We start from the raw sequence: 12,452 nt of genomic DNA, 5'->3' as shown, positions 1-12,452 counted from the left end.
CCGTCTACTCTGCCCTGGTGAGTCCACACCTGGAGTACTGTGTCCAGTTCTGGGCTCCCTAGTTTAAGAAGGACAAGGAATTACTGGAGAGAGTCCAGCAGAGGGCTACAAAGATGATGAAGGGTCTGGAGCATCTTTCTTATGAGGAAAGGCTGAGAGAGCTGGGTCTGTTCAGCCTGGGGAAGGCTGAGAGGAGACCTTATAGTTGTTTATAAATATCTCAAGAGTGAGTGTCAAGAGGATGGCACCAGACTCTCTTCAGTGGTGCCCAAGAACGGGATGAGGGGCAACAGGCACATATGGAAACATAGGAGGTTCCATCTGAATATGAAGAGAAACTTCTTTACTTTGAGGGTGCCAGAGCCTTGGAACAGGCTGCCCAGAGAGGCTGTGGACTCTCCTTCTCTGGAGACATTCAGAACCTGCCTGGACACATTCCTGTGTGATCTGCTCTGGTGAACCTGCTTTAGCAGGTGGGTTGGACTGGATGATCTCCAGAGGTGCCTTCCAACCCCAACCATTATGTGATTCTGTGTAAAGGCTGCCAAGAGAGCTGCTGTGCGGGCAGAGTTCCAGCACTGGGGACTGTGTCACATCAAGTCTATCATGGGATGCTCTCTGTGTACAGCAGATGCCAAGTGCCCTCACTCACCCTCCTTTTCTGCACTTAGCTGGGTGCTGGGTCCTACAGCTGCACCAGCTCAGCCCAGGGGTGAAGCTGTCCCCTTCCAGCCTCTGTGTTCCCCTTATACACTGAGCATGACGCGTCCCTTTAGGCTGCATGGGTTCTTCCCTGTGACACCCCACAGTGAGCACAACCAGCCTGCTACCTCCCACATGCTGCCAGAGCTTCCATTTCTCCTCACTCTAGATAATGAATGAGCTGTATGGTAATTACCATCTCCTTTCAGATATGCCAGGAAGGGAATGAGACATCATTTGCTAACCATTTTTGGTCTGAACCATTCATTGTGCACTCATTATAGAAGAAGCGAAGCTGCAGTAATGCTAAAGGGATTGGCAATGGCTTTTGTAGGGCTTGCATCCTAACAAATCATCTCATTTACTTACGTGCCGGTCTGGCCCGCCTGGGGATTAGCCACAGAAACCGTCAGAACTGCTCCAGGGCTGGGCTTCACTTGCCACCTGCCGAGACAGGGAGATGTATCCAGCTTCGATTCGAGCATGAAAGAGCACGTCGTGTTTGCAGCGTGCCTTTGTTCACCAATTACCTTCTCCTCCTTGGTGGTTTCCCTTCTCTATTAGCATCCATCTGCTGTGAAATATATTAAAAAAAAAAAATTACTTCAAGAATTAGCTCTCAGAAACCATGATTCCTTTTCCACTATTTCATTTGGTGTATCTGAATAGCCCTTTTGTTGCATGTTGTCAAGGAATCTGCTAATCTTGGGTTTCCTGCTGGCACAGGGATGTGTATGGGGTGGCTCTACTCTGCCCTGCTTGTGCTGCTGTATAAGCTGCAAGGTTTACTTTTATCACTTCCTCGGGCTTTATTTTCCAGCTGCCAGAATATTAAGCTACATTACAAGTTGCCTGTCCTGCAAATACCTTCCTCTGAACATACTAATTGTAAAAGTCACCCGTCTCCCCCAGTTACTTTTGGAAGCAAAGATACAACTGGGCAAAAGCTGGTAGAACGGAAGGTTTGTCACCATCAGCAGGTTACAGAAAAAATGTCTCAATACTGACCCCTCTCTGAAAGTTGGCTTTGGAGAACCGCTGCTGCGTCTGCTTCTGCTGGAAGGCTGGTCCCCTCTTTAGCAGGAAAGGCCTGCTGGTATAGGAGAAGACAGAAACGGACATTGTCGAATATCGTCACAGGTCACAGGTCTCTCCTAAAGTTTTATGCTAAAATATGTAATCCAGTGTGGTATTAAAAAGCAGGATGAGAAGTAAATGAGGCTGTGTGTTACCACACAGTTCACTTGTTCAGCCCAACAGGTTTTTCTGTTAGCGAAGACTTTCTGAGGAACTAATTTTTCTGCTCGAATGAAATAACAGCTTCTGTTTGTTCTGAACTCTGATCATTAAAAAAATAAATATCGTGGAAGAAAATAATAGAAAAAAATCTGGTCAGCAGAGACCTCTGGAGGTCATTCAGTCCCTGCTCTGCTCAGAGCTGAGAACGACAGGACTCACAATGAGCCAGAACCGAGACTGTCCCCAGTGCCTGGCAACCTTTGCCACAGCTCCCGGGGTGCAGCATCTGCTCCTGCAGCCCCTCACCAGGACAGACTCCCTCTCCCTGCCTATCCCTCATGGCTGGAATCTGTATTTCCTGTCTTCATGAAAATAAATGCTATTTCACCCATCAAAAGTTTTCACCAAAGTGACCGAGGAAAATGTTTAATGAAAATACAAAGGTCACATTTTCCATGCTTTCTAAAATAAAATTACATCTAATACCTGAATTATTAACTATCAGCATAAGGTTGCTTTATTTCCAGGTACTTTCCCAACATACCCAGGGGTATTTTTCTCACGTTGCATTAGCACACGTCCGTAGCCCTTCCCAGCTGGTGCAGACCAAGAGCAGAGCCCCAGGAGCTGCACAGGGAGTCAAAAAAACAAAAACAAAAAAGCCCAAAATACAAAATATTTTACCTTTTCACTGGGGCACTGGTGCTGGCAGCAGCTGCTCTGAATCTCTTGGGGCCTGGGGGTGGCCATCGCCGTCCCTCCAGCTGCCCGTTGCTGCTGCTTTTGGCGAAAGCATCGTTGTTCTTGTTGCCCTGAAAGAGCAGTGAGAGCTCAGCAGCTGCCACTCATGCTGCAACCTCACAAAACAAAGGAGCGAGTGTGAGCAATGGCACACGACCGACCGTCCTTCCCTCCGCTGACTGCCGCTGTCTGAAAAGCCAGTGCATTTATCTGGCATTTTCTTTGGCTCTGTCTACGGGAAAATCCAGCCTGCTCCAAGGTGCCGGCGGTGATGCTGACACCGCAGCAGTTCCCTCACTGCTCTCGGATGTGTCCAGTGCCACTTGCAGTTGCTTCAAGGCGGGCTCAGCCCTGCACTGTTGCTCTGCATTCCCTGTATTCTCATTCCCAACCAGTTTTCCTTCTGCAGTCTTGCAACAAAAGAACTCTGCAAGTGCTTTTTTTTGTTATTTTTGTGTTTGATATTTTCTTGATGGGAAAGTGGTTCCTTGCTAAATCTATTAAAACCTGGTCTCTTCCATGGCCTTTTGTATCTACAACAGGAATATTTCTACCAAGCAGTGTTGCTGTAATCTCAACATTTGGACTCAGTATACACTGTTGTCAACAATCAGTGTGTGTGCTTCAGCTCCTGAGCATGAAAGCATGAGTACCAGGAAGAATGTTTCATTCTAATGGTGCAGAAATTAAAAAAAAATATATAGTCTACAGAGAGCAAACCTCTCACAAACCAAGCATTATAGTTTTGTTCATGTTTCTTTTCAGCCATTGACTGTTTCTTGTTTGGACACACAAGTTGCTTGGTTCAGGCCCTGAAGCATGAAGCACATCAGAAGACACCTCAGCAGTGCAGGTCCTCCTGCAGTTACCTACACAAACTGCCACAGACTCCATCCCATTGATTTCTGTGGGACAACCACCATCTCTCTTACTACCCACTAACTGAGATGTGTTTCCACATTCTCCCCACTTGGTTTATTTCTGTAAAATGGAAGCTACAGTAGAATTATGCCTCCTAGCAACTGCTTATTACTTTCTGTTAATACCCAGCCACTCTCAATATCTGATTCACTGTAGTCTTTATTTTCAGGAATAACCACTCTCCATGCACATGCCTGCTCAGCTTAGGGCTCTCTTATTTATACCCCCCAGACATAGCCATTAAATGTGCCATCATGTTCACCACTTTGCTGTTTTTTTAAAAGCTTACTGGGCATATGTGACCTCCTAATTGAGTGGATTTCCATCAGTGTGGCAAAAAACAACTCCCTCTTACAAAGGACTATCTACCTGCTTGATTTCCACCTTCTACACCAAGTCACTTTAATATCAGTGGTACTCAAAAGAAAGCTGTAAGAATCACTTTAATGATGAACATCTACCTTCCATCCCATCTCTTGAGTCTTAAAAATAGCTTAAAAATGAAATGAAAACATTTTTTTTAAAGTGTTTTCGAGCAAAGACATGGTCTAAACATTTAAACTTGAAAAAGTGAAAGCCATTAATAAAAAAAAAATTATGCATTTTATGCTGAAGAATGTGGGCAATCTAACTCATGGCTGTCATAGCACTGGGAATCTGTGTCTCTGGGGAGATCCCCACTTGCTAGTGAAAAGTATGTCTCTGAACCAAAGTCACCTGAAGTCAACAACAGTCTATTCTTTGACCTCACTGAACCTTGGAAAATGCTTTGGGTGAAGGACAAATAATGGTGAATCTTAACATAACTCCTCTAAATGATAATAGTGAGATGACATGGAATTTGTTTTTATGGAAATACTTCTACATCTTTTAAGAACACATTTAAAAAAAATCTTCTTTGTAAAACCCATAGGAATTGATTCAGTAAAAATATGCCAAGTCATAAGCTTATAAAACCAACTGGAAAATTGCTATTTTATATGCATGTGTCTGTACTCACCTATGCATATAAATGCTGTGCACAGGCATATAAAAGATGTCTGTAAATTTTTAATGTAGATTGCTCTTTGGGGTGATCCAGGATCATAAAATCCAGCTGATTGCTACATGACATTTGGGAACAGCTGTACCTTCCTTACCCCCTACCTCTTGAACTGATGCCTGGCGATTTAAAGGGCTCACTCCATTCAATGCAGCAGCTGCTCTTCTCCTGGGACCGGGCACAGTATTCCTGAATTGCCTCCGATTGTATTGTTGTTGTCCAAACCCTCTTCTAAAACGGTTAGGTCCTATGAAAATAAACTCTTATTTTAGCATCCTTCAAAACTTGATTTATGATTACAATTTTGCAAATAGATTACAAGTTTAACTTAATTTGCTATAGGAGTCTCTATATAAACAATGATGCAAGAATTGCATTAACTTATTCCAGAAAAGTAAATTGATTTTGCAGAATATTAAATAATTTATCTCTCCAGTGTTTCACTAACATTCTTATTATATGCAGGAGTGACAAACACATCATTTGATTTGAAAGAATATAGAAAAGAATTCCATAATTCTGATTCCTAATAAAGGCAGGAACACTCGCATCAGGAAACCTGTCAATCTGTTGTCAGGGCTCACATTGCTATGAACTAACTGTGAAATGGAAAATCCTTTTGATATAGGTACACGAGTGACATGAGCATCCAGAAGTCAACCTCACAGCAGCCTGGAATAGCTCTGAGTGCCCACATTATAGCACTTGATAAGTGAAGACTGAACTGTAATTTATATGTGTGTGTATTTATATATATATATATTTACCTTGACATATCCTTATTTACTGCATATATTGAAGGGGGTACCTTCTGCTGTTTTATGTACCTGCACAGTACATATACACTCACAGCCCATCTTGCATTTACATTTTTCCCTAAGGCTGTTTATGATTTTGAAGTTTGCCAAAGTGTCGAGCACGAGGAAAGCGCTCCCTCAGATGGAGGCACAGTGCATTAAAACCTAATTGCTTCACATGATAAACTTCTGTAGTCCTAATGAAGCAGACATTCTCCAAGTTGCTATACCAGTGAAATGTGCACACATAGTCAGAGGGGTGGATAAATCAGGCATAAAGCAGTACATGGGAGAGGGCACCAAGAGCATAATTAAACCCCTGCACCATCCAGCAGAACCTCGCTGATACAAACCACAGAGCAGTTATACACATGTATTGATCCTATACCATTGATTCCTACATCACAGCAATTTATAATGACTTGGAGCAATTAGAAATGAAGTGTTCTGAGGCAGCGGTGACATTGCTGTCAGGGGCCATCACTGCAGTGATTAATGAAGGCTCCAGCCACAGCGTGTGACACCCATTGATGCCAGCATGGGCTGGTTACACTGGGGTACAGGTGAAGATGATTTGAGCTGCTCTGGCTCTAAAACAGAAGGGCAAGAGGGCATGCCCATGGGAAGCACCTCCCGAACAGCACATTGGGGTGTTTCACTCCCTGTGGCCCACAGTCCTGGTTGGGAACACTCACAAAAACGCAATGCTGTTCACAGGCTCTGTGGGGCCAGTAATTTTCTTTGCAAACCATGCTCTCTCACCGCAGGAGAAGTGCAGGTGTTTAAATGTTCCTTTCCCGACAAACACTTGAATTTTGCCCATCTGTGTCTTTTTAACCAGATGTGGTCTCGCTGTGTTTAATGCCCCTTTTCTCCCTCCTGGTTCTGTCCCCACAGTTTGTTTTTCTCTTTCTTATTCCCTACAACAACCATCCTGGGCCTGTCCCTCTCCCTTGTCTGTTTGCCCATGGGCCACTGATCCCCACAACACAGCTCTCCTGCACTCTGGAGAGGACACCTCCTCTGCAGCAGGAAAGACGGAGCTCAGCTGCCTTCCCTGGGTATTTCATCAGGGCGATGTGAGGGACTGACGCAAAAGGCAGCCCAGACCAGAAAATCATGCCCCGGTCAGTCGGTTCATATTAGAGAGCCTCTGCTCGGCAGTGCACTCAGGCATGTCGCAGCCAGTGCAAACAACTAACGATGGAGCCACTGGCTCCAAGGGGTACCCCGTGCACGACAGCTGGGGACCAAGTCCTCGCTCTGTCACGTCTATCCTGAAGTGTAACACATGGGAGGCTCCATCTCTGCAAAAGGTCTGGCAGGTGTTTATTAATGAAAGAACACCTGAATAAAACCCCAGAGCATCAGCAGCTGGGGAAGACCCCCACGATGTTGGGGTGCCTGCTCAGAGCCTGGTGCTCAGCACACGTGGGTTGGCCAAGAGGCACCTCTGCCCAGTAAATCCAGTTTGGGGAGAAGCCCTGATGTCTGACAGACTCTTTTTCCAAGGAGATTTGAAATTCAAATTTCTTGTCATTAAAAATCATCTTTCCCCCACTGGGGAGATGGTTTAAGCCATATTCCAGGAGGGATAACAGCATTTCGCTTGCGCGAATTCTCTTGCTGGTTTAATCAGTGTAATACCCTTCTCCATGCTCTGTCATTACAGCGCTGGGCTGTTTTGATCGTCATTTTGATAATGGTTATCACGTCTCAGCCCAGAAGGGACCGCATTTCAGCAGGGACCAAAGTGAAATGAGCTCCCAGAGAATTATGGGCTAAATTCCCAGTTATGCTGAGCTTCCCAAAATTGCTACTGAAATCAGCTCCCACAACATGGTGGGTCTCTGCCCTTGGCAGGGCTGAATTCAGACTCAAAACCTATTAAATACTAAGACTAGCAGAAAGAACTATATAAATGAACAGAAAAGTTATCATTTCTAAGGAACAGCTAAAAAAAATATTTTTTTTGATTTATTTCACTCTGCACGCAGTAGTCTCTTGAGTGTGGAAGAATATCAAAGCCTGTGTTTTTGACAGAAAAACCAATTTGGAAAGGGCAATTATCATCATTCTATTTTGAACCGGAATGATTCTTGGTAAGGCAATATGTGGTGGAGACCAAGAACATGAGAGTGGGAGGCGGATCGGAGACAAGCAGGACAGCTCCCAGCAATCCCACTGTCCTGATGTGCCAGCAGCACCCTAAGGAAAGACATTGCTGCAAAATGTCACTAAAGTCTTCAATGAAGTGATTTAGCAGTAATTAAAAAAAAAGTAAGATTTTGATAGAGATGGCATTTCAGGCAGCAGATCACTTTGGTTCTGTAGATAAAAGCTAGTGCAACCAAACAGATTAGTGTGTGATCACATCATATTATAAAAAAACTCATGACAAAAATAGCATGGTTGGCAAAAGTGACAAATTAGCTCCAATAACTGAGCTATCAAAGACAGTTACTGAAGGGGTAATTTAAGTGTGTTCTGGGAAAAAAGGAGTATTAGGAAGAGGCATAATTAAAATATGCAAAGCCAAAAGGGAATAGAGAATAGATATTTAGTCACTTTGAATTAGTAATTCATGAGAGAGTAGAAGGGAGAGAAACGCGTGAATTTATGCTCTGAAAGGGCCCTGATATTCCATTGTTGCAGAGAGAAAAGCTATTCAGAGCCCGAGTACATCCATACGCACAGAGGAACTAGATAGGAGAAAGATTTAAAAGCTGTATTTTGTTACAAAATTGTGTTTTCCAGCTTGGCAGGCCTTCATCATCCCGAGGCGCTCACCTACCTTGCAAATTCCTCTGCATCCAGGCACGGAAACGGGGCCGCCCATACCTGTATGCTGAATTTCTGTTCTTGGCCTGCTGCCTTTGGTTGTTCCCCGTAGTGCTGGCATCTGTTTGCTCTTTCCTGTGGCGTTTTATAATGTCATCTAGATCGAAATGGCAAAGGAGAAACCCATAAAACACACACTTTCTGCCAACAGTTATTCCCACTGTCAACAGTAAAAATGGAGCTTGTGATTCTGTGAGCTACACTGGCTGTACAATAAAAGATTAGGCTTAGCTCAGAAAATATAGGATCAATTTACTCAGCTCCTGCAGGCTGGAGATTAGAGTGCAGCAAATTATTTAAGAATGTGCTACCATCCAGCACGTATCCACTATGTGCAGGACAGAGATTTCAGACCCATGTCCCACCAAGGGATCCGATCCTGCAGATTACTCACAAGCTTAAGGGAACATGTTTTTGCAGGGGCACCAGGAGCCTGGCACTGGGCAGAAAACATTTTTTTTTGAGAAGCTGTGACTTGGGAGGCTGCGGGAGAGATGGTCAAAGCAGGGAGAATGGGCACCCATGGGTGCACCCACACTGTTGATGGCCGCTCCAAAGACTCCCCCTGCCATGCATGGGATGGGGGCACTACACCCTGCAGAAGACATGTCCCTGATGTATAAACAACACAAACTCTGTTCAAATGTCAGGCAAACACAAGTGGCATGAATGTCCCCCTCGCCCCTGAATTTGCAAAGGAGAGAATGGAAGCTTGGTGCAGCAAATGCCATGATGCAAGGGCTGTGTGGAAGGGATCTCACTTGTACAGGGCGACTGCCAACAAAGGGGACAATATGGTCCTGCAAACACTCATGGTCCACCAGGAGGTTGTAGAATGGTTTTCTTTCAGTTTCCATCCCCTGGAGTCAGCTACCTGCATGTCTTTCCTCAGTGCTTTAAAAAAACACAGCAAGTTTCTAGCCCTCAGTGGTACGTGATAAAGCTTGAAGCCATAAAAGTCTATGGCTTGAGGAACAGTATGCAGAGATTTAACATGCACAACAAATATCAGCAGTATTTGTATTTAAAGTTTCACAGTCTTCAGGACCTGACTCTTGTCCTTCTGACTATCTGGGGTAGATGCTCCTGCTTACTTACTCAATATAGCCAACCTAGAAACAGCTGGATAAGGATATATCAACCACACAGCAAGAACTTCTTCACTTCTGCTGTTCTCTGGTGAAGCAGAAAGGGAGAATATCCCAAATACAAGAGGACTGCACAAGGGATCCCTGATATCCCCTGCAAAACAGGTTCTCCTGTATAGACCGGTCTGCACCACACCAAGGGAACCAGCTCTCATGCTTCACGTTGAACACATCGACTTGATTTCCATGCTTGCCCACAGCAAGCAGCATTAGGATGTTTTGGGACCCCTGCACAGCTCTCTGCAGACAAGGAGAGCAACCAGCCAGATTCTGCGCTGCTGCAGTATGAATGCTGGGACCAGGCACAGCTGCATCGCACCTCTGAGCCCCCATCGCCACCCCACCACAAAAGGGTTATAAAACAGCCTAAATGCAGCAAAATGGACCTGAGATGTCCTGCCAGTGTCCCAGGACTCCTCTCACTCAAACTTATTAGGCAGCTCTGAAATTGTACTGTACTGAGCTCTTTCATGACCTACAAGATGTTTCTCGTCTTCTTTGCAAAACACCATGCAAATGCAGCTCCCAAGCTGCAGAGCCTGCATGAAACAACCAACTATTTTCCCTGTGATTTAGACACTTTCGGTTTAAAACGATCTTAGTAGCAATGAGAAGACAACACAAATTTCTCCTAAGGAAGTTTTGCCACTGTGCTTCACCAGTTCAGACCCATCCAAACATCCAGCCACACATCCCCTGAGCAGCACTGAAGTGCTGTGTTTTATGACAGAGAGCACAAGGGACACAAAGGAAGGTGATGATCTACCTGCAGTATCCAGACTATACCTGACAGGGTTTTGAAAGCTCATGCCCATCCTGAACAAGTGTTTTTACTCTTTAAAAGATGGCACTGGAAGTTGAGGTATCTGCATCAAGCACAAACCACTTTTAGATGCGGAGCTCTATTAAGAAACAGCTCAAAGTTCTCAAGGAGTTGGTCTGACATCAGGGGTATCTTCTTAATTCAAACTGTTCTGATGAAGAGGAAAGGCAAAGGACCATCTTCTCATTAATTTATATTTTCCTACAGTTTCTTCTTTTAACCTTAAACCTTCCAGAAAATATTTAGCTAGTAATAAAGTCACATGTGTTAAGCTCCAAGCAGAATGTTTTAACTTCAACAAATTAGCAAGAAAAGAAGTGTCCAAATCAGGCCTTTTCTCAGGCAGTGGCTACTCCTTAAAGAGCCACTGAAGTGGAAGCACCAAAGTGCCATTAGCCTTCAATGGGTGATTATCGCAAACAGCACATCATACCTCCAGCGCTGTGACTTGTCATTTTCTATCAAGAAATTCCTGTATCTAAATTAATACAAAGCCCAGGGAAAACAAGTGAGAGCAGATCTAAGAATAGGTTGCGTGACTGCTTTTGTGATTTCTCTATCAAGTCTGCCAGGAAGGGAGCACGCTGGGAGGGGCTGTTCTTGGTATGAATACGCTAATGTTCTCAGCTAAGTGTGCCTTTGGGACATATGCTATTTGGGGCACAGGCTGCTTTGAAGCATATTGACAGCATCCCTGCTTGTGGGGAGGTGGATGTAAGCATCCAAGGGTGGGCTATCTCCAGTGCGAGGAAGAGCTCGCTGGGAACACAGAGGAGATGAATGCTCAGGTTCCCAGTCTGTCACCTTTCAGTGTTTTTTTGTTTAGGTTTGAGTTGTTATCTTGTCTTCTGTACCCATAAGTATGATGGTGTCAACAGAGCAATGTAATGGAGTACTATGTAAGGATGGAAGGGATCCTGAGAGGTCGTTTAAGGAACTCCTATGTTCTCAAGGCAGAGTTAGATCTATCAGGGTGGCTTTAGAGTAACTCTTGCAGTTTCCTGTGACTGCTAACTTGAGTAAGACACAATTTATCTCGAAGCACAGCAACAAGCACCTGATGGCAAAGGTTTCAGTTTTTCACCAGGGCTCTTTTTTTCCAGTTCTCTCTTCCACCCTGAGTAAGGTGTATTCTGGACTGAATATAGAGGTGGAGCACAGGAGGTCTGGCTGAGGGAAGAACTATGGGAGAGCAAAAGCAAAGGGAGTATCGCTTGTCAGCAAAAAGGATGTGCAACACCATGGGAAAAAAAAACTAAATCAAGCATTCAAGACCCACTATTGCTGTAAATCCCCACAGCACCATTAAAATAAGGGCGCATCAGCCAAGGGATCAATTTGAGTTTGCAGTGGGAAATGTTCTATTCTTGACAAGTGGCTCATTGCTGGGAAGAAATGACACAAGATTTCTGTTAGGAAGCTGACCCAATACTAAAAGGTGCTGGTGGACTTTCTTTCCACAGCAGATCCACCAAGATCTATCATCCAACCGTCGGAGTCCAGGCCTTCGGAGCTAATAAAAGGACAGTTGTTTATGCACAGTTCACATATCCAGTGCCAGAGGAATGGCGAGCATCACGAGCAGGCTGCTATAAATAGGCTGCATACCCGAGGATACGTCTCATATCTTTATTTCAATAGAGGCTCATTTACGTAAGCCTTTCCCAACCCGCGGCGCTTGACACTCTCCCCCTTGAAGTTACGGGGTGCTGCCAGCAAAGCACAGAGATGGGTTTGAAGCCGTGATTCGTCCTCCCCCCCCCCGGCTATTTCTTCACCTTTTCCTGCCCGGTCCCGTTCCACCGCAACCAGGTGCAGACACACCCGGGGCAGGAACACTGAGGGGCCACCCCACGCTCCTCTGCCTGCCTCTACCCACAGCGCCACGACACACACAAGCACAAAACAAACCCCCGGGCCCCGCCGGGCGCACGGAGCCCCGGGCTGGGATCAGCCCCGGGCCGGGACCAGCCCCGGGCCGGGACCGGCCAAAGAGGTGCACGGAGTCCCGGGCTGGGTCGGGTCCCTCTGAACGCCCGCGGCCCGACTCTGCCGCCCGGGCAGGGACCCTCACCCCGCCGGACCTACCCAGGGACATGTCAATCTCCTCGGCTCCCGGCTGCGGCTCCGCCGCGGGGCCCGGCCCCGGCTGCGGCCCCGCCACCTCCATGGGCTCCGCGCTCGCAATGCCGCCCAGT

The 12,452-nt window shown here is 45.7% G+C and overlaps 1 protein-coding gene and 1 long non-coding RNA gene across 3 annotated transcripts in view; one reads left to right on the top strand and one right to left on the bottom strand.

Annotated features, from left to right (window-relative positions):
• Window positions 1-4,743, top strand: part of LOC309444432 — a 20,428-nt gene extending 15,685 nt beyond the window's left edge. Inside the window, exon 3 of the long non-coding RNA XR_014185023.1 lies at window positions 3,448-4,743. This is a non-coding gene — a long non-coding RNA (uncharacterized lncRNA). The remainder of the gene's footprint in view (window positions 1-3,447) is intronic.
• Window positions 1-12,452, bottom strand: part of LOC309444430 (UAP56-interacting factor-like) — a 15,032-nt gene extending 2,580 nt beyond the window's left edge. The window contains exons 1-7 of one of the 2 annotated variants that reach the window (XM_082062232.1): window positions 12,343-12,452; window positions 8,237-8,380; window positions 4,750-4,892; window positions 2,626-2,753; window positions 1,711-1,795; window positions 1,233-1,276; window positions 1,072-1,146 (exon numbers count right to left, since the gene is read on the bottom strand). In XM_082062232.1, the coding sequence (XP_081918358.1) occupies window positions 1,072-1,146; window positions 1,233-1,276; window positions 1,711-1,795; window positions 2,626-2,753; window positions 4,750-4,892; window positions 8,237-8,380; window positions 12,343-12,424 (701 nt within the window). In that variant the 5' untranslated portion in view covers window positions 12,425-12,452. The remainder of the gene's footprint in view (window positions 1-1,071; window positions 1,147-1,232; window positions 1,277-1,710; window positions 1,796-2,625; window positions 2,754-4,749; window positions 4,893-8,236; window positions 8,381-12,342) is intronic. The other variant, XM_082062233.1, reaches the window with a different exon arrangement.

This window comes from Streptopelia decaocto, assembly GCF_964273445.1.
Source record: "Streptopelia decaocto genome assembly, chromosome: 10".
NCBI lineage: Eukaryota > Metazoa > Chordata > Aves > Columbiformes > Columbidae > Streptopelia > Streptopelia decaocto.
This window is presented reverse-complemented; position numbering and strand designations above follow the sequence as displayed.